This window comes from Chelonoidis abingdonii, chromosome 1, assembly GCF_003597395.2.
Source record: "Chelonoidis abingdonii isolate Lonesome George chromosome 1, CheloAbing_2.0, whole genome shotgun sequence".
NCBI classification, from domain to species: Eukaryota; Metazoa; Chordata; order Testudines; family Testudinidae; genus Chelonoidis; species Chelonoidis abingdonii.
The window spans coordinates 93119493-93141294 of NC_133769.1; the positions used below are offsets into that span (position 1 = coordinate 93119493).

The 21802-nt window shown below is 45.3% G+C and overlaps 2 protein-coding genes across 2 annotated transcripts in view; one reads left to right on the forward strand and one right to left on the reverse strand.

The window, feature by feature from the left end:
* The window catches only part of LOC116834992 (histone H2A type 2-C), a 299566-nt gene that overhangs the window by 44971 nt on the left and 232793 nt on the right, over window positions 1-21802 (reverse strand). The gene's annotated exons all lie outside the window — the stretch shown is intronic.
* Window positions 5341-21553, forward strand: WBP11 (WW domain binding protein 11). Its single transcript, XM_032784642.2, has 12 exons — window positions 5341-5480; window positions 8324-8437; window positions 9093-9124; window positions 10203-10296; window positions 10824-11020; window positions 12683-12816; window positions 13617-13816; window positions 15174-15365; window positions 16016-16117; window positions 16862-17173; window positions 19367-19549; window positions 20406-21553. The coding sequence occupies exons 2-12, from the start codon at window positions 8374-8376 to the stop codon at window positions 20822-20824; spliced, it is 1929 nt and encodes a 642-aa protein (XP_032640533.1). The 5' UTR covers window positions 5341-5480; window positions 8324-8373; the 3' UTR covers window positions 20825-21553.

The window sequence follows — 21802 nt, forward strand, 5'->3', positions numbered from 1 at the left end:
CAGAAAAGCCCCCCAGAGAGAAGATCTGTCTTAGGGTTGCTAAGTTTGTAATGGCACAAAATGGAACGCCCCTCCCCTGACACCTCCCCCAAGGTCCCTGCCCCACCTCACTCCTTCTCCGAGGCCCCATGCCCACTCACTCTCCCCCCCCTCACTCACTTTCACTGGGTTGGGGCAGGGGGATGAGATCCAGGAAGAGAGTGAGGGCTCTGGCTGGGGGTGCTGGCTCTGGGATGGGACTGGGGATGAGGGGTTTGGAGTTCAAGAGGGTGCTCTGGGCTGGGGCAGATGGCTGGGGGTGTGGGCTCTGGGGTGAGGCCAAGGAGGAATGGTTTGGGGTGGAGGAAGGGACTCTGGTATGGGGTAGAGTGTTGGAGTGTGGAAGGGAGTTCAGGTGCAGGGTCCCATTCCCTGCAGCCCCTAGATGCATGGGTGGCCAGGCAGGCTCTGCACACTGCCGTTGCACCCATAGGTGCCACCCCTGCAGCTTCCATTGGTCATGGTTCCCAACCAATGGGAGCTGTGGAGCTGGTCCTTGGGATGCGGGCAGTGCACCACAAAGCATTTCTGGCTACCCATGCGTGGCTCCACTAATTAGGTGCCTGGAACATGGAGAAGACGCACATGTAAGGTGAGGTCAGGGCAGGTGCAAGGATGTTTCATACCCTAGGCAAAACTTCCACCTTGCACCCCCACCCTCACCCCGAGCCCTGTGGCAGCTCCCCACCCCTCTTCTGTCCTGAGACATCCCCCTGTGGCAGCTCCCCCCCTCCACTCTAAGGTGCCCCCCTGCAGCAGTTCCCCCTGCCCCGGGGAGCTGTGTGGCAGCTCCCCGCCCCAGCTCACCCCTGCTCTGCCTCCTCCCCGAGCATGCCATCACTGCTCCACTTCTCCCGCCTCCCAGGCTTGCAGTGCCAATCAGCTGTTTGGCACCGCAAGCCTGGGAGGGAGAGAAGCAGAGCGGGGCGGCTTGCTTAAGGGAGGAGGCGAAGCAGAGGTGAGCTGGGGAGGGGAGTGGTTCCCCTGCATGCCGCGCCCTCCCTTACTTGCTGCAGGTGGCCCTCCCTGCTCCCCACTGCCCCAGATCACTCCGCCTAAATGCTGATGACAACTGGGGCGGCTGAAGATCGGGCCGCTGTGGTCACCGCTGAAGGACCCGAAATGCCATCCCCCAAATGCTAGTGTCCTAGGCTACTGCCTAGGTCGCTTAATGGATTGCACTGGCCCTAGGTGAGGTGGTGGTTTTGGAGGAATAGGGAGTAGGTGGGAGGGGGCAGTGGGGTGAGAAGAGGGGGTGGGGAGAATTTGGGATGTGCAGGGCTGCAGCACAGAGAAAAAGGCAACTTTTCCCAGCTCTAGGGGCTGCGGCTGCTGGAGAGAGAGCTCCCTCCATCCCAGCCCCAGCTCGGGGGTTGTTGTTGTGCGGGGGAGAGGGCACATCCATCGCATTAGAAAGGTAACACTCCTGATATTAAAATATGAGCTGTGTGCTTTTACTGGTAGAACAAAAAAATGTTTATTATTATTACGGTTTTTTTATATATAGTGTTTTTATCCAAAGTGTTTTTCAGTAGTTAGCTAACGGTACAAACAACATTTGGAAAAATCATTAAGTGATCTGCCAAGACCCTCAGCAATTTTCAAGTGGTCCATGGGGGAAAGAAAAAAAAAAAGAAAGTTTGAGAACCACTGGTCTAGGGGTTGAAGGGACCTGGCAGCCACTTCTGGTAGCTATGCAGAGCTAGGGCAGGCCAGGAGCCTTCCTTAGCCCCAGGCCTCCACTGTGCTCCCTACTGGACTTTTAGCACCACCAACTGGAGCCACTAGGGTCCTTTTTGACCGGGTGTTCCGATCCAAAACCGGACGCCTGGCAACCCTAACCTGTGCTGGGAGGAGAGCTGCAGCAACCAGAGCTAGAGGGGCCAGAAAAGCAGCCTAGGGAGCTGGAGACAGGCCAGACTTGGAGGGGGATCATAACCCTGATGGCATGGGGCAATGCTGGGAAGAAAGGGCCTGCTATTTAGAGCCTGAGGGAGTGTGGTCACCGCCAGAGCAAGCGTCCAACCCATAGCATCCCTGTAGCACAGCCAGGGCCTGGGCAGGAGGCCTGGCACATTTGAGGAACAGACTGTGAACTTCCTTTATATGCTAGAGACTGCTGTTTGTGATGTCCCCGTGCCACAGAGCAGGGTTATATGTTTTCCTTTAACCTTTCCCATTTTCCTTATTTTTAAAATTGATTGCTGTTTAATACATTTTATTTGCTTGAACTATATGTAATGATCAGTGGGTTGGGGAAGCATCTAGTGGAGAGAGAGCACCCTGGAATGGGGACACCCTAGCTCCTGTCCTTAGTGACCATGACAAGATTGGGGATTAAGCCCCCCAGGAATCCTGTGCCCAGCCTTATTGTGGTTACGAGGACTCTGCCACACAGGATAGTGGCAGGGCAATCCTCACGGTCAGGCAGGCCTGTGGGTAAAGGGGGTGGGATCGAGGACTCAGATCCTTTTCGCTAGCCAATGCCACTGAGGTAATATATAAGCCTGGAAAGTTCTCCACAATAGTGGGACCAACCCCCCACTTACATTATTTACAGTTGTGTTTTAATTAATTTTTTTAAAAATGCAGTGTGCACCCAATTGCCCGCAAATCACCAGAGTCAATAAAGAGAAGGCAGAGTAGAAGCAGCCTAGCTGTTTCTCCTTCTAAGTGTCATCTGCAAGTGAAACAATATTTCTTGAAATAGGAAAGAATGTCTGCTTTCCCCAGTCCTCTTGCCAGTACCATGTGTTTGTTCTTCTGGCTGCTTGGTGGGTCATCATCTGCCACGGGGAAGTGTCACAAGACCACCAGGACCACTTCTAAGGGTTATAGAGGTGTTTGTTCACAGGGCTCATTTAGTCCTTAGCTTGCCTGGTGAAACTGCCAAGGGTCAGATAGGGCCCCAAATGTATGGTGACTTTTATGACATGGGCACTTGTACAGCAGGAACACGACTGAGTGATCACCACTTCATTTCACACAGGCAACTAAACAGCCATCAGACTTTGTCACTTCTGACCACACAGCTTCATTTTAGCTAAATATATATTTGATTAGGTTGTAGGTCAGACTAGTTCTGATAACGTACAAGAGCTGAAACTTCACTCCAAAATTAATGTGACCCCTCCTAAATATTTCCTGAGGTTCAGGGAAGAAATCTTGATTAATATTTTCCATGTATCAATAATTGTTATGTCTATGCACTTAGTGACTTCCAGAGACCTGAAATATCAAAATAACTGAGAGAAAATGCTATACTCATTGTCCAACTTAACTGAAATTAGAATTTCTGTTGTCATTAACAACTCCAGATCAAACAGCTTGGAAAAAGTTTAAGGACTTGTAGATGCTTATCCAGAAGTTTGATTAATGTATTCGCATATTTCAAGGCCAGAAGGCACAATTAAATCATCATTTGAATTCCTGTATAACACAGGCTATAGAATTCCACATAGTTTCACTTGCACAGAGACCTAATATTTGTGTTTGCATCCAGTCTTGATCAGAAGATATAAAGAGATGGAGAATCCACTAGTTTTCTTGATAGTTTCTTCCAATAAGTTATCAGCCTCATTGTTAAAAATATGCATCTTATTTCTAATTTGAATTTTTCTGGTTTTAACTTCAAGCCATTGGTTCTTGTTATAGTTTTCTCTGCTAGATTAAAGAGCATTGGTACCTGGTATTTTCTCCCCATGAAGGTTATAATTCACCATAATCAAGTCACCTTTTAGGCCTGGTCTACACTTAAAAATTGTCATTAACCTAGCTATGATGCTCAGGGCTGTAAAAAAATTTGTGCTCCGACCAATCCTGGATGGAGAGGAAAGAAGGAAGGAAAAGTCATTGGGAGAGAATGAAGAAGCAGGAAAGGGTGTGTGACAGAGACTGGAGGTAGCTGAGAGGGGACTTAAAAAAATAACAAAAAACAAAAACAAGGATAGAGATTACAATTGTAACCACTAGAAACATTATTTTTGGGTACATTTTCCCCCATGTTGCTACTAGTTCAGCTTCCCTATTGGCAGCAAAGGTGAGAAGCCCCATGCAGCTCAGGGTACAAGTGGCTACTGGTGTTTAAAAGCACACTGCCATATAACAGTACTGCCAAGACTTGTAACATTTGGTGCCTTTCTTAAAGTCCCAGCACCAGGAAATGTGTAATTATGTAAGAATTTCAGCTGTAAAATAAAGAAGGCTCCAGTGCTCATGGCTTTGGAGGAGAGGATGAAAAAGTTATTTAAGTGCAGAATAAAGTTCAAAAACTATAATGCAAATAAAAAGAAACCAAGATTTTTAAACCAATCTCAAGATTTTTTTGGGGGGTGGGGGAGAACTGACTCACACTTCTTGACTGTGTGGAGTTGGTAATATTACATGTAGCTACATTTAACCTGGATCAGGTGCAAGAGAGGAAAATCAGCACATGTGAACACTGGAAGTGCTGGCCTGAAATGGACAGGACACATTAGGCGGTAGGAGCAAAGAAGAGACTGAAAGTGCAGGAAACCTGCAGGAGGCCTATTTGGTGCCTGAAATTTAGGCCTGGTCTGCAATAAAAAATTAGGATGACCTAGCTGTGTGACTTGGGGGAGTGAAAATCCACCCCCCAGTGTAGACAGTGCAAGGCCGATGGGAGAATTTTCCCATGGACCTAGCGCCTCGGGAAGCGGATTAGCTACACTGGCAGGAGATCGCCTCCTATCGGCGCAGGCCGTCCCCACACTGACGCGCTGTGGCCTTTCAAGTGCAGACAAGCCCTTCCCCAGCTCCCCCTCGGGGCTGGATGGATCAAATGCGAAGCACCTTCCCCTGGTGCGCAGGGCCGAAGACGCGGATGGCTCAGCTAAGCCCGGGAACGCCCGCTGGGAAAACGGGTCGGCGCAGGGCAAAGGCTCCCGACAGGCTCCAGGGGCAACGGGCACAGCCAGGGGCAGAAACCGCACGAGAGCCGAGGTTAGAAGCAGGGCTGGTGGGGGGAGCTCAGAGCCTGTGACGCAGCATGGTGACCCCGGGAACAGGGGGAGGGGCATGGTCAGTCCCTCCCCCAGCTCTTCCGATTCTCTCGGCCCGCGCAGCCTCGCGGCGTCCCCAGAGCCGGGACACGCCCCCTCGCCGCTATTACCACCCCTTCCGCTGTTGCGTCACGTGACCTCCTCTCGGGTGAATGGGCTTCCCTCGCGCCGCCGCACCATAGAGCCTGAGGAGGTCTGTTTCAGACCGGCCCGAGGTGGGCGACACTCTGGCTGCCGATTTCCGGCACCTCGAAGGCTCTTGCGCCCAACCGGAGGTTCCGGGGCGGAAGTGGCGCGCGCGTCCCGCCGGCGACCATTAAAGATGGCGGCGAGGCCGAGGAGGCGAGGAGCTGAGGGGACAGCGTAGAAACCGCCGCTCCGCAGCGAGGCAGAGGAGCTCGGCTCCCGCTCTTCAGAGAGGTGAGAGGAGCGGAGCGGAGCGGAGCAGGCTGAGAGACCAACCGCCCGCGGTGCTCCTGCGCGTCCCGGGCTGCTTCCCTGAGCTCGTCTCCCCCCGGGGTGGGTATCGCGGAGCTGCAGGAGAGGGAGGAGATTCTCTTTCCCCTTTCTCTCTCTGCCTGGCGGCGCACCCAGGCCGGCAGCTCTGCGGGGAAGGAGCCGTGATGCCGGGGAAGTTCTCAGGCGGCGGGGGCGGGGTAACTTGGGGGCGGGCAGGTATCGATATCAGGCCGGTTGTGGTCAGCAGAGCAAGGGCTTGTTTCCCAACCGCATCCGTGCCTCAGGCTCACTGTTGGCTCGGACCTCGTGTCCTGCTGGCCCGGAGTCTGTACATGAAGGGATCTTGTACTTCTCTGTCCTGCACAGAGACAAGGTGAAGTTAAGGCTGCCAACACGATAACGACCCAAGGGTCTGGTGTTCGAAGCGGGATGGTGGGGGAGGCGACCTCGGTATTACATACCTGAAAAATGTAACGTTTGTGACCTTTTTTGTGAGAAGTATAAATCTGTTTACTCCCCACCCAATAGCGTTCTTTGTTAGAGAAAGAAGGATCTGAGAAATCAAATTCGTGTTGCCGTAACTATCCATAAGAGAGAGCTTATTTTATCAATGAACTCAAAAGCTAGATTGCTTTAGTTGTGCACATGGCTGTTATGGTGCTTTATAACCAGACAGTACGGATAAACGCATTTTACAAATGTTGAATTAAACAGTATATTGAATGCAATCATTCTTAGTTTTTCAGTAATGGCCCAATCTGCTAACATACTGAGGGCACATAATACCACCTTAGTGCACTTCTCAGTACCTTAAAGGCAATCATATGATTATAATTATCATTATACGGTGGATGATTAAAAGTTTCATTACACATTCTTAATACCCATATCTTTATAGCTCCAAGTTTCAGAGGGGTAGTTGTGTTAGTCTGGATCTGTAAAAGCAGCAAAGAGTCCTGTGGCACCTTATAGACTAACAGACGTATTGAAGCATGAGCCTTTGTGAGTGAATACTCACTTTGTCAGATGGCTGACCAACATGCATCTGATGACGTGGGTATTCACCCACAAAAGCTCATGCTCCAATACATCTGTTAGTCTATAAGGTGCCACAGGACTTTATAGCTCTAGATAATGAAATTAGAGCACTTGAATAAAAAGAGGAAGGGTTAGTGTGGTGACAGATCTTCACACTTTGTACTAGAGACACAATTTATGAAGAAAAATTCTAAATCCAGATGTTCAACAATGCACATTTTTGAGACTTCACATAAAAGAGGACAGATGGTAAACTGGTATCCCTGTGTATGGAAAGAGTGTACAGAGAGATATACATGGTAGGCTGTAACAGGACCACAGAGCTTGTGCAGCCTTAGATTCAACTGGATGTCATGTTTACATTTGGTTGGTTGTTTAATGGAACACAATAACTTTTGAACATTGCATCGGATCAATTCTAAAATTTCAAAGAATGTTCTAGATATCAATGGGCAGAAGAACCCTATTGATTTTGAGGAAGTTGAGAAGGGGAAAGTGGGAGGATATGCAGAGCTCCTGCCATTGATTTAGCAGAGCTGCCCACAGCTTCAAGTACCTCTGTAGTTATTTACAGATTAAATAATTCATTGATGAAGCCAGCACTTTGCAACATAACAATACTCTGTCTCTTCTCTGCCCATCGTCCCAATAGAGTCTGATGTTCACATCCTGAATGGTTTATCTCCCAGACAGAACAAAGAGAAGTAATAAACGGGGGAGAGTAGGGGAACACAGAGCCATGGCATGTAGGCCAGTGGAGAAGTGTGGAAAGAAGGGGGACCCTTGTTATGAGGGCAGGAGGAATGTGGGACAAGCCCTGGCATGGGGGTGAAATGGGAGATCACACTGAACCCCTGATGAGGGTCTGGAGGACCCTGCAGTGGGAAGATTGTATGATACTTGGAGATCCTGTAATGATCAGTGTTTCAGGGAGTCCCTGAAATAGAGAGGGATGAGATGATGGCATACAGGGAGTTGGTGCAGGGGGAGAGGGAGGAAGGAGCCCCTGGTGTTTGTAATGAGCTCTGCCCTACAAGTCTGCTCAGGCCTACTGCCTGAACCAGACCTAAACCCAGTTGACCAAGCTCTAGAGGATTGAGTCATTTTCCAACCCAACCCTGACTTTTGTCCCTGAATCAGCACTGGTCTTCTCCTCCTGCTCTGGCTGTTGGAATTGCAGCAGCTGTGGGCCATGCTCCTGCTGTCCAGCGACTCCTGCTGTGCAGTGTAAGCTGCAGAGTGAGAAGCACTTGAACTGTTCTGCATGCTCACTCTGCAGCTCGCGCAGCGCAGCAAGGTGGTGGTGGCCACCAGGAGCAGAGCATGCAGCCGCTGCTGTGCTGACCCCATCCCCGAGCAGACATGAGCCTGAGAGGGTCTGGTTATTTTCACACCCAGCCTGGGCCCGACACTTCTAGTTGGGCTTAGGTTGAGTTGCAGGGCTCTACTCTGATTACAGAAGCAACAAAGTGTGCAAAACTCTAGTAAATACAAACATTATACTTTTCATTTGATTATTGAAATGAATGAGATGCAGTAGTCATTTGCTGACGAAATGGTGTGGTTGTGCGGCTTTGTATGTTTGCCTGAGTCTGTAGTGGCATTCTGCACATTCTTGAGAGCTGGGATTTAGGGAGGCAATAGACTTTTGAGTTTCTGGGAAAACAAGCACTAATGTGGGGGAGAGTGGGTGGCAGGAGGGAAGAGGAGGAATAGGAGTATGCTGACTACTATATACAGCATGTGATGTGGCTTTTTTTCCCCAGGTGTCTCTTTTTTCTCCATTTTATTGAAGCAGTAGAGAAAATTGATCAAAATGGGGCGGAGATCAACATCCTCCACCAAGAGTGGGAAGTTCATGAACCCTACAGACCAGGCCCGTAAGTATTCACTACATTTCTTGTTGTAAGCATGGTTAATTCATGAGATAAAGATGGGACTGAAAGCTGGTTGGGAGTCAGGTCAGATTCCACAAGCATTGTGTAGTTAGAGGAGGAAACAAGACTATACACATTTATTCCTCCTGCATTATTGTAACTACTAAGATTCTAGATAAGCATCTAGAAACAAGCAAAAAGATCAACTCTCACTATGAAATAATTTCAGATGGTTATGATTAGCAATGTTTTAAGTTTGTCCAAAATGTAGATTTAAAAAAAAATTTTTTTTTCTATTCTGTGCATATTTCAGTTTTTAGGGTGTTAATCATTTAATGAGCATTAAATTCATATAGTCTTGTTTCAGAGAGACTGCTTACTTCAGAACTTGTTACATCAGTTAGGGGTGTGTGTATAGAAATATCTCTGCTTTTGGAGGAGTGGGGTTGCCAGTATGGCCATCTATCGCCTTCCCTCTTCTATAATGGGTATGAAATATGATTGTTTCTGATTAAATATCTGAGACTGTGAAAGTGGGGGTGGATAAAATTTGGCTTTTAAATCACAAGCTTTTAAAAAACAGAACTCCAGTAGTCACAAGGGAAGAATTATGACTATATTTGCTGCTGCTTCAATTAGTCATTTCTCTCCTCTGTAGGAAAGGAGGCCCGGAAAAGGGAGCTGAAGAAGGTAAGACACTATTACCGTCACTAAGAACACCTGGCTAGCACCACTTTAATATGCATCACATTCCCAACTGTTAGACTTGAGGCAATAGGTAGAATCCAGCCTTTCTGGTTGGCTCCTCTGGAGTCACTTTCTTTCTGTGGAAAATGTTGTCTGACCAAGTAATTTAAAGGAATGCTGTCAACTTAAATCACATTCGTCTGAATTTTGTTAGTGTGAAACTTCTACTTGTAATACCTAAAACAGAAGGGGAAAAAAACCCAAGATTTTTTTTCTTCCTGTTTACTTTGTTCATTTTATAGCACTTTGTGTCCCCCTGTTGTTTGTGTGGATCTTTTCCAAAGCAACTGGGGTGGGAGAAACATTTTTAAATACGGGGAGGAAAGACTAATTTTACAACAATTGGCAGTGCAGGGAAACAGTGTATATGGAATACCCAAAAGTACTTTAACTCAACCAGGGGTACATGTACTCCTGGGTGTACACAGAAGTCTTCCAGGGGTACATCAACTCATCTAGATATTTGCTTAGCTTTACAGCAGACTACGTAAAATGTACTAGCAAAGTCAGTACAAACTAAAATTTCATAACAGACAATTACTTGTATATAGAGCAATATAAACTATACACTGAAATGTAATTATAGTATTTATATTCCATTTGATTTATAATTATATGGTAAAAATGGGGAAGTAAGCAATTTTTCAGTAATAGTCTGCTGTGACACTTGTATTTTTATGCCTGAGTTTCTAAGTAGTTTTTAAGTGAGGTGAAATTTGGGGCTACGCAAGACAAAATAAGACTCCTGAAAAGGGTACAGTAGTCTGGAAAGGTTCAGAGCCATTGCTTAACTCACTTTTAAAATGGACCTTACAGGGTGGTGTGGAGTGATTAACGTTTGTAAAACACTTTGAAAAGAATGGATTAATTTATATCTCTTTCTGAGGGAGTTCTTTGAGCACGTTTAGAAGTCCTGGAAACCTGAATTACAAAGAGAAATGTGATGATATAGATTATATCTGTCCCGGTATTTATCCTAGAACAACAATATTATTCCTGATTCTTTATTCTCTGACCTCAGAACAAGAAGCAGCGGATGATGGTACGAGCAGCTGTACTTAAGATGAAAGATCCCAAACAGATAATTCGGGACATGGAAAAATTGGATGAGATGGGTGAGTGGGTACCATCTGGAGGGACTTGCATTTAGGGTGAGAGGGGAGATGGAAGGACCAGGTGAGGTGGGAGGTGAGAATTGGGAGATGGGACAAGATGGGTTTAGGGGTTAATGGAGTGACTATGTGGGTTGTAACTGTGGAAACTTTGCCAAATACTGGCTTTTGCTTGTTAGAAGGATTGGAGAAGGAAGTGGGTAAATGGTTTGTGGAATGGGAATAGATGGTGAACTTTTTCAGGGTAATTGGATATTGGAGAATATTGGATGACTAGACATTCCTATGAAAGACAAAAGGATAGGAATGGTGCATATTGTCTCTAGGGCTGTGTAAAAGGAGACAACCCCCTTAAGGCTCTGAATCAGCTTTCCATCAGGTCTCCAGATAGTCACTGTTAGTGTCTCCAGAGGTTGCTATATTGAACATGTGTGCAGTATATGCAATTGGGTAATCGTGGCTTCTGTTGCAAGTCCTATAATTTCCTTTTTGGAATTGTTTGTTGCCTTGGTCCTACTCTCCTGGATCAGAGTTTAACCCAGTACAGCAGCCACAACTTAATGAGAAGGTGCTGAAGGACAAGCGTAAGAAGCTGCGTGAGACCTTTGAGCGAATTCTGCGGCTCTACGAGAAGGAGAATCCTGACATCTACAAAGAATTGCGCAAGCTTGAAGTAGAGTATGAGCAGAAGAGATCGCAGCTCAGCCAATACTTCGATGCTGTCAAGGTAACTTTGTTCTATACTTGGTCCTCTTTTCACCAAGCTGCGTACCATGCACCTTGGCTGCCTCCTCAGTCATAGTACTTTAGCAGGGACAACATGATGAACCATCAATATGTCCTCAGTGTTTCTGTGATACACTACATTTTATTTCTTGGAAGGTTACAGGGAAGGATGGTTTTGGAATGGTTTTACAATGGAAGCCCTTACTATCTTGCATACCCTGGCTTGTGAGATGTCTTTTGTAACGTGAATAAAGCTAATTTTGTTTTAAAACCCTCCTAAGTTTGTATGTATGTAATGAGTGTGTCTCAGCATTTATTTATAAGTGTTTGTTTGTTATTCTGCTGTAGTATCTGAGTTCCTAAGCTCTGTCCTAGTCAGCTATAAATCCTTCCTATAATGCAGGGGTCGGCAGCCTCTGGCATGTGGCTCGCCAGGCTAAGCACCCTGGTGGGCTGGGCCAGTTTGTTTACCTGCCGCGTCCGCAAGTTTGGCCAATCATGGCTCCCAATGGGCGCGGTGGGAAACAGCGGCTAGCACATCCCTCAGCCCGCACCACTTCCTGCAGCCTCCATTGGCCTGGAGCGGCGAACCGCGGCCAGTAGGAGCTGTGATCGGCTGAACCTGCGGACGTAGCAGGTAAACAAACTGGCCTGGCCTGCCAGGGTGCTTACCCTTGTGAGCTGTGTGCCAGAGGTTGCTGACCCCTGCTATAATGAGTGCTTCCCAGATACTCTGGAAGGACATGATGTTTTTGCTTGCAGTATATCTTTGTTTGTTTGGGAACTAAGGCCTTATCTACACTAAAAACTTAAGTCGACCTATATTAGGTTGACTTACAGCCACTACAGTAATTACTGTGGTGGTTCATATGCACAATACCCTCCTTCAGTCAGTGGTGTGCGTCCTCGCCAGGAGTGCTTCCACCAACCTAAGGCAGAGCCGGGCTCTGAGCTCCACTTGCAGCTCCCTACCAAGTGCCTGGCTGCCCCACAGGCTCCCCACCAACTCCATCCCTGCCTCTCCATTCCCTGCTGGAAGCCTGGCTACCCCTGGCTATCAGCTCTCTACTGGAGGCGGGGCAGCTGCCTGGGCTCCCAGCGGGGAGTCAGGACCTCAGAAGCAGCCTGGCAGGGAGCCTGAGTAGCAGCTCAGCTGGGATAGTAGAGCCATCTGCTTGCCCTAACAGCTCCTGTTTAAGCCTTATGTTTCTTGTGGAGGTGAAGTTTTATGTCTGAGTAGTAGGACACTTACATTGGAGGGAGCAAGGTGGTAGTGTGTGTACGCTGACATAAGGCAGCTTATGTCAACCTAACTGTTGTGTATACCAGGGCTAAGTATCTTAAGAGGAATATAAGCTTGATCAGGTTTTGATTATTTGAATGGGGAAATGCTTTCAGTTAGTTGAGCTCTGTGTGTTACCTTTGACCAAGGAAGCCTTAATTATCTTATGCTTGTGATCTGTTTCTCCAAATGTTTATTCAGGGATCTAACACAGAGAGTGACATACTAGTTGGACAGGCACCCTTCGGAATAACCATTTTTATGAGGGAGAAGGAACTGACTTCCTACCCTCTATATTCTATAAAGTGTGGAGTGTGCTCATGATCCTCTTCCCTCTGCCTCCTAAGAGATTAACTTGCTTGCTGTTTGTATTTCTTGCAGAATGCACAACACGTTGAGGTGGAGAGTATACCCCTGCCAGACATGCCTCATGCCCCCTCCAACATCCTTATACAGGACATCCCCCTACCTGGGGCTCAACCACCTTCTATCCTCAAGAAAACATCAGCCTATGGGTAAGAGGGAAGTGTCATGGGGGGGTAATAAATGCTGAACACTCATGAGTTGCAGGTGGGGGTGTGTGTTGATAGAAGTGATGTTTGGGAGAGGGGAATTGGAAGTCCTGAGGGAGTGATGAATCCTAAGTTCTATATGTATTTCCCTTCTGTTTTTTGTAGTTAAAACCCTTCTTTGTGCCTTGGTCATCTCTCATATTGACTCTGATAAGTGTCTCTGGTCTTCCTGCATATCTCCTTTTGCGCATTAGTCCACCTTAAACTCCATTGCTAGAGTTCTCTTCTCCCATTGTTCTCACTGTGATATGCCTTTTGTCTTAAATACTTTCATAGGCTTCTTGTTTGTTGCTGTGTTAAATTCAAGCTTCTATTTAACCTCTTAATCTGGCCTCTCTCCCTTTCCTCTTACTGATTACTTAGCATCCTTTTATTTCTATCAGCTTCATGGTGTCTTCATTTTGCCCCTATATTTGCACCAGGTCCCATGTGTCATTACTCTTCTCCTTCTGTCTTCCTTTAAGCCTGTTTTTTCTGTAAAGCTTTCTTATCTCTAATGTCCATCAGCAGTGTCTGCAAACCCTCATGCATTTAATTGGTAACCTCTTTTTTTGAGTCAGTTCATAATTCGTTGGGCAAGCACCATACCTTACTCTGTTTTTGTAAATTTCTAATGTATTTTCGTAGCACTTAGGACAGGGACATCTGAATCATTGTCTAAACGGTGGCTGTGAAGGTGATCGTGAGGAATTGGGACAGTTTCATGTTTTATCTCCTTCACACATTTTTTTTTTAATTTCCAGCCCTCCAGTCCGGCCCATTTCTGTACTTCCACCTCCTGGACTTGGTGTTCCACGGTTACCCCCAGGTCGGAAGCCCCCTGGACCTCCTCCAGGACCTCCCCCACCTCAGGTCCTACAGATGTATGGCCGTAAAGTAGGCTTCACTTTAGAGATGGCCCCTTGGAGGCGAGAGGAAGAGATTTCTTACAGTCCTGACATAGGTAAAAGCTACTCCACCTTTGTCCCAGTCCTCATGTTATCTTTGTACTGGAGATTTACCTTGACTTCTGTCTTTTCTTTTTACAGTGAATGTGGTGTGCGCTGATATTGCCATTATGACTTAACTGTGAGGGAATGTGCAGACTTGTATGATCTGAGACTAGTTTCTGTAGGTTCACAGAGAATTTTCTTACTTATGAAAGATTGAAATAACTACATAGCTTGGTCAAATGATAACTAAGATAAGATAAATTTGCAAGTGTTTTGAAGGATGTAGAATCCTCTGAGATGAAGAACCTGTCTAGATGGTTATAGTTAAGTGGAATGGAATGAAATTGAATAAAGGGAGAAAACGAGACTGGATATCAATAAGTCTTTGCTGCTAATATGAAACTATTCTCTAGTCTATGAGATTTAACTAAGGGAAATGATAGAAAAACCCTATCATTTGATTGGACAAAACTATCTGGAAAACTACCCTACTGGGAGATAGATAATTTTCCATTTCAGACTTCTGTGAACAAAAGTCTCAGGTGCATGCCCCTTTAGTTTTGGAGATAGCGTCCTTCATTTAAATGGTTATGCTCCTAAACCCCTTGGAAGGTGCTGGTATGCTGTGTAATTTAAAGTCAGTTATTTTAATATCAATTACATTTACTTATCAAATGTCAAAGCTTCAAGTTATAACTTTCAAATACTTGGTTTTACACTAGTACATTGTTGAATGGGAGAGAAATCTCCTTCTAGGGTTCATGGCTGCAAGATTGTGGGATCCTGCATTTTAAAATCTCCCCAGCTGGCATCATTCAGAAAAGTTGTGTATATTCTTTCATTCCCACCCAAAGCGATTCTCATTAGCACCTGTGGGATTGGTAGCACCAGAAGGGAAACTAATTAGACCCTCCAATTTCATTTAATTCCTGCACGACCTCCAAAGTAGAGTGACCAGAGAAATTCAGAAAGGTAGAAATGGATAAACAGAAATGAACCGGTGAATTTTAGGGTGCAGATATTGTTCAGTAGCCAAAAAACAAGCAATGGTGATAGCTGATTGGATTAGTAACAAAACAACCTCAAATAAGATCTCCATCCTAGAGCTTTTTTTAACCCCTCTTTTGTTCCCCTGTCCCCATTCCTAGACAGTGAAATGAAATTACTGTCTTCTATCAGAAATAGAACTGATTAACTCTCGGATCTGAAAGGATAAATGCTAGACAATGTATGTCTTTTCCTCACTGGAATGGAGTTTGTCTGGGATGGGGGTTCTGTAACTATAGAAATAAACCTAAGATGATGTATATTCTCATTCTTCCACCCTGGTGTGCTTTGCTTCCTGATATTCTGTTCTCTCGTTCTCAGGTCAGCGAGGGCATGATGATGATGCCTCCAGTACCAGTGAAGATGAAGGGTATCCTGAGGACATGGATCAAGACAGGCATGACGACAGTAGTGATGACAGTGATAGCGACAGATCAGATGCAGACAGCGAAGGTGATGAATTCCTGCATCGTGACAATGACAATGAAAGGGAGGGTGAAGACAAGAAATCAGGTTTGTGCGGTGGGAACTCCATTATAGCCTGAAAAGTGACACTCTTATTTCTGTTTGTTCTGTAGTCACAAGGCTGAAAGAAGAGCAAACTGATTTCTGTTCTGGCTCCACTAACTAAATTATTACCTAAGTTCCTATTACAGAATTTTTATTACTGCTGATAAATGAGTCAGAAAGCACCCAGCTGAAATTTGAGATCCCAGGCTGAGATTGCTACGTTAGTATTCAAATTTAGCTGTCTTGTTAAAATATATATACACTTGACCTGGAGCATTGAGTCAGAAACAAGGAAATCCACAATGTAATTTTTAGTTCCATGTCACCACACTTTAATGACTTGAAACTTTTCAAAAGAACTGTACAAGATACCTTATTGAATTTCAGGCTAATCATAGACAGAGACTACTTCACTGACTGTAGGATAGTATCAACCATCCATTCAGCTATTTGAGTGGAAGTCAGGAACAATGTATTTATTTGAAACTGATGGGAATTTTAGGTTAGCAGGATGCAATACGGCAAATAACACCAGTGTTAACATTTTTACTATTTTGAAGAGTCATGAGATATTTAATTTGCTATGCACATCAAATGATAACTTTTCTTGTATACATTTAATCTCTCCCTTTTCCCTGTGCTTATCTCGGCAGGGCTTAGTGTGCGGTTTGCTGACATGCCTGGGAAGTCAAGGAAAAAGAAAAAGAACATGAAGGAACTGACTCCACTTCAGGCCATGATGTTGCGAATGGCAGGTGAGAACATAAGATTTCCTATCTGGTGAACAAAATATGTAGCTTTTTAAAAAAAATTATTTTTGCTTGCTTCATTTCTCAACCCTAATGAAGATAATGTAGACTAATGAAACATTAATATTTCTGTTCTTAAGATAAGGAATGAGCTGGGAAGAACTTAAAACTGAGTTGCTGTTTAACTAATTTATCTCTTGAGGCAAATTTACTATGCTCAATATTCTAAAGCCTTTCAGGATTAAGATGCCCATAAAAAATGCTTCTGCAGATGTGTAAAGGCAACGTCATAACTTCATCGATACTAATGTCTTTCTCCAAATTTGAGCTCATTTTTCCTTCCTCATTAAGAACTGCACGTGTCAGCTATTTCACTTGCTGCTCATATAAAATCACCTTTTTTAAAAAAAAAAAAGTGAACTTTTTTTACTTTTGTTTAATTCAAAGGGCTGAATCAATTTCCCACAGGTTTCCTTCTAAAAATCCCCAAACTGTAGCTGTGTGAAGTTATGCAAGAGAAATTTCAGCCCCAAAGGAATTGTTAACCCCTGAAAATATGGGGTTATGATGACACAGCATTCCGTGCTACCTGTGAGAGTTGTACTGTGTTCCTGTTACCTATTTTGTATACTACCTAACTAAGGCCAGTTTCTTCCCTCCTTCCCGTCACTATTTTGTGTGTGGAGGGGGAGAGATGATCTTCCATCTCAGGTTTTCCTATGGTGCTTTTAAATGATCTTGTCTCTTCAGGTCAGGAAATCCCTGAGGAGGGGCGAGAAGTGGAGGAATATTCAGAAGAGGAAGAAGAGGAGGATGAAGATGATTCTGAGTCTGAAGAGACACCACAGCAGCAACGCAAGGAGGAGTCTCATACTGAGACTGGGTCATCATCTACTACACCCTCTCAGCCACAGCAACAGCAGCAACCACCGCCACAGCCTGTTCCTCCGACTCAGATACAGGCACCGCCCATGCCTGGGCCTCCCCCTCTGGGACCACCTCCTGCCCCTCCCCTGAGACCTCCAGGACCACCTACTGGTCTTCCTCCTGGCCCTCCACCAGGTGAACACGTAGCTTATTTTTATTTAAATTAACTTGCTGCTGCTGAAAGGCATTAGGTTCCAATCCCAGTCCTGCAGACCAAGAGTTGGTTTGTTATTCCCTGACCAGCTACAGTAGCAGTGCAGGCGTCTCTGAAACTGTCCTGTGAATGTGTTTCAACCCTTACCAGGAAAGGGAAACATTCTTATTCAGTAGTGGGCCTCCCTAGTGAGCCAGATGGCCAATTTTTGCCTGTTCTGATGGTGGTTTTGCAATGGAAACACCTATTTTACCAGGAACTGGAGGGAGACAGCAACTTTATTTCACATAGATCAATAGGGAGTGATTTGGTCACTACCTGTCTGAACTGGATTGCATAAATTAGCTTAAAAATGAAAATCTCTCTAACCCATTCTCTAGCCCTCTAATATCATTAAATAGAATATTAGCTTTGATAGAGTGAGGACATCTAGAACAATATATAACATGAGCCCAGTGCTATTCCTGTGCACACATACAATGAATAACAAATATGATTTTAATAAGTAAACATAAGGCATGTCCTTCAGTTCTGCTCCTCTCATCCTCCCTAAAACAAAACAAAAAACCAAAACCTACAACAGCCCTCCACCTTTACTGTTTCCATGAAATCGACAAAGTCTGACTCTACCAGGACAGTGGGGGAAGCAGATTCCAGAGTGAAAGGCCTTACATTGAAGTCCTTATCTTCAGTTATTTAAATTCAGGCATTGTTGACATTTGAGAGAACAGCTAATGAGTCACTGCAGTACATGGTGGGGAGAGAGTCTCGGAGACAGTTGCTAAGTAGGACTCCAGATTCCTCAAGAAAAGGAAGTGTGGGTACTAGAATACAGTGTCTTCGTAATATGGTGTGACATAGAGCACTTGAATGTCTTGTAAACACTGTCTGTATAGGAGAAATAGGATTTCTCCTTTTACCAATCTGTGATGTTGGCACAATAGAGGAAAGGACACTTTTTTTATGCAGTTGTGGAATTTGATACTGCAGTATATTAACTCATTACATTTCCAAAAAGTTATTTATTTTATAAAAGCAGTGATCTCTTCAGTGACAGTCCCTAAGATTTGTGAGGCTGCCCAGGTTTAGTTCTTATGCTTCAAGCCAAAAGCTGATGACCACTTGGGATCAGGAAGAAAATACCCTCTATCATAATATATTGCACAGCTACATCAAGAAGAAAGCATAAAATCCTCACAAGTAACTGGCTTTTACAAAGAGTCCTGTGGCACCTTATAGACTAACAGAAGTATTGGAGCATAAGCTTTCGTGGGGGAATACCCACTTCGTCAGTTCCAATACGTCTGTTAGTCTATAAGGTGCCACAGGACTCTTCGTCACTTTTTACAGATCCAGACTAACATGGCTACCCCTCTGATACTTGGCTTTCACAATTGCCAAAGAGGCACTACCAGAATGGATAAAACATGGATAAAATCTGGTAATATCATTATGACAGGATTATAGGCTTTAACATAATCTTGACATATTTTTCAAATGGGAAATCTCTGATGACTGTAGTTCAGGGACCAGCTTGTCAAAGCGATTCTTTCAAATACCTGCCCACTGGAAAGATCACATCAGCATGTTGTGTTCTTGGGAATACAGCTCAGCACTGAAGCCTCTGCTATAAGATAACAGAAGGGACGATTGTGATGAGAAAAGAGAGAACTGACTTGGCTTGACCAGCCAAGACACCACATTGGCTGGTCTTGTGTGCCTACACTACAAGATAGGGGTGTGATTCTCCTTCTCACAAATACTTATTTGTGCCAGCGCTCATCGAGCTATTAGAAAATAATAGCGTAGCTATGGAAAGGTAGGTAGTGGCAGTAGAGGCAGGGATGAACTGTGCTGAGTACAAACTTGCCTGAAACTGGTCCATATATACTCAGTATGGCTCAGACATGCCTCTGCTACTCATGCTACCCTGGCTGCACTACTGTTTATACACACTAGCTCAATGAGAGCAAGCGTGAATATCTGTATGCATAGTATAGACATAGCCTTTGTCTAAGGGGTTAAGAAACCATAAGACCTAGAAGATCAGTTATGTAGAGGGTTGGCTTATATTGAAGACAGCTCCCCTTAATCAGGTGGTGGTTGATATTGCATGATGCCATGTTTTTATTCCCATGAGTTCAGTAGCTTTTGTTTTGGGTGTATATTTTCAGGGGCTCCTCCATTCCTGAGACCGCCAGGATTGCCAGGTCTGCGTGGACCTTTACCACGACTCTTACCACCAGGGCCTCCACCTGGCCGGCCCCCTGGCCCTCCACCAGGCCCACCTCCAGGACTGCCACCCGGCCCTCCCCCACGTGGACCCCCACCTCGTTTGCCACCTCCAGCACCACCAGGTAAAATTTTCTGCTTCCTTATTATGTGTATTTCATTTTAAACCTTCCCACTGGTGCCTGAGTTAGTACATGTGGTATGAGGAAACATTCTTTCCCAGTGCCCTGGCCTCAGACAATCCCATGCTACTTATGTGCTTACATTCAGGCTACATTACTACAAGCACGGCATCGGGCGGCGTAACCTGTTCCCCTCCATTGCAGGTCTCTTGGAGTTGTTACTTTCGTTTAACATTAGTGACTAAGTCCCTGCTGTTCTGTGCAGACTTGTACCTGGAGGTCTGAATTCCTGTTATGTCAGAGTTTATTTTTATTGTACTATATCACAGAACTGTTCCAGATTGCCTCTTGCATTGACTTCTCTGTTAGAATTCGCATTATTATTTGTATTTTCTTGGGGCCTAGGAGCCCCAGTCATAGACCAGGACCTCATTGCACTAGGCTATATATAAACAGAACAAAAGGACAGTCCGTGCAGCTGTCCACTCCTGAAGCAGGGACTATTTACACCCCACTAGTCACATGCTGCTGATAGTTCTGAAATTCTCATACACGTGATGGGAGGTTGTCCCTTGTGCTCTAGCACTGGAGATATATATATATAATATAATGAGTTCAAGGGAGGGGAATACACCGGGGCCTTAACCTCCATACAAGGCCAATATCTAGAATTTCCTAAATGTGTGTGCACATTCTTCCTGATGGAGAACAATCTGATGCTGCAGGGTTTGAAAACAATTTGTAAGATGACCGACTGCTACTCTAACTCAGGGGCCCTGCCTCCAATTTATGAGTTTTCTCTGGATTGTTTCCAAGTGCTGTTTCCACTTGCTCAAACTTTCTGTCCCCCTGTCCCCAGGTATCCCTCCTCCTCGTCCGGGCATGCTGCGTCCACCTCTGGGGCCTCCACCAGGTCTTTTCCCGCCGGCTCCCATTCCAAACCCAGGGGTGCTGAGTGCCCCACCCAGTCTGATCCAGCGCCCCAAGGCGGATGACACCAGTGGAGCTACCATTGAGAAGAAAGCCACAGCCACAATCAGTGCCAAGCCGCAAATTACCAACCCCAAAGCAGAGATCACCCGCTTTGTGCCCACTGCCCTGCGAGTGCGACGTGAGACTAAGGGGGCTTCTGCTGTCTCTCAGAGAAAACATGATGATGAGCCAGCTCTCCAGTTAACCAAAGCAACCCCTAAGGTTGGCTCCTCTGCCCCTGTCTCTGTGCAGACTAAGGATGATGTGTATGAAGCCTTCATGAAGGAAATGGAGGGGCTACTGTGACATATCCTCATCCTAGTCAACCCTCCTACCTGCTCAGCTCAAATCAGACTACTGTTGTGTGGGGGGGGAGGTGTATTTCCTGTAATTGATCCAGTCACTGAAGGAGATGACTCCGCCGCCCCATTTTCAGTGTGTGTGGGAAGGGGGTGTTGTGTGATGGAATATTCCATCTACCCACAGGTTAATTTACCAACAGGCTCAGAATAGAAAGCACTGCAGACAGGTTCTGATGGGGGCCTTCCTTTCAGAGCCAGAATTACCATTTCTGTCCCCTTGCAAGAAGACACTAAAATCCAGAAGTGACACTATGATGGAACGTTTCTGGGGTCTTTATTCTATTTTGTGGGACACTGGTACTGAAAGACGAGTGAGTCTGGCACTCCTACTGGAACCTTTTCACCCCCCGAATGCTTTGGGTAGAGTGCTAGAATAAACTCCTGAGGTACTGGAAATACATTAGCAACATTTCATACACACACACCTGATCATTAAGTTTTTATGTTCCATTTTGGTTGTCTTTTGTAAATATTTTGTAATACTGTGTTTTTAGTTGCAGTGAGATTGATCGATCATTTCCTGCAAGGGGGTTATCAAAAAGGTATTTTGCTGCATATACTTCATGGGAGTTTTGCACCCTGTCCCCTGTAGAGTCAACTTGTTGAGTTCCTGCTGACAGGGAAAACCTTCAGTGTGTCTCATGAAAACAATAAATGTTTGATGTACTAAAACTCCTGTCTTTTTGTGATCTGGTATTTGTATTAGTGCAGATAGGGAAAGGCTGTGATAGCTCGTGGGAAGGGACTATTGCACTGAACCTCATGGAAGAAGCACCTGGCTAGATTTTGAATTAAGTACAATCTTTTAAAAAATGCTATATGAAGTTGTGAGCAAACCTACTGAAACTGTGTGTCAGAACACCTGTACTTTGCTGTATCATTCATAACCGTCACTTGTAATTTATAATCTCCCTTTGCCCAC

Excerpts from the sequence above, each read along its gene's own strand:
- WBP11 (XM_032784642.2), top strand. The coding sequence starts at position 8,374 with ATGGGGCGGAGATCAACATCCTCCACCAAGAGTGGGAAGTTCATGAAC. Across the intron at positions 9,125-10,202 it reads GGAAAAGGGAGCTGAAGAAG|AACAAGAAGCAGCGGATGAT; the intron begins GTAAGACACTAT and ends CTCTGACCTCAG. Across the intron at positions 11,021-12,682 it reads AATACTTCGATGCTGTCAAG|AATGCACAACACGTTGAGGT; the intron begins GTAACTTTGTTC and ends TATTTCTTGCAG.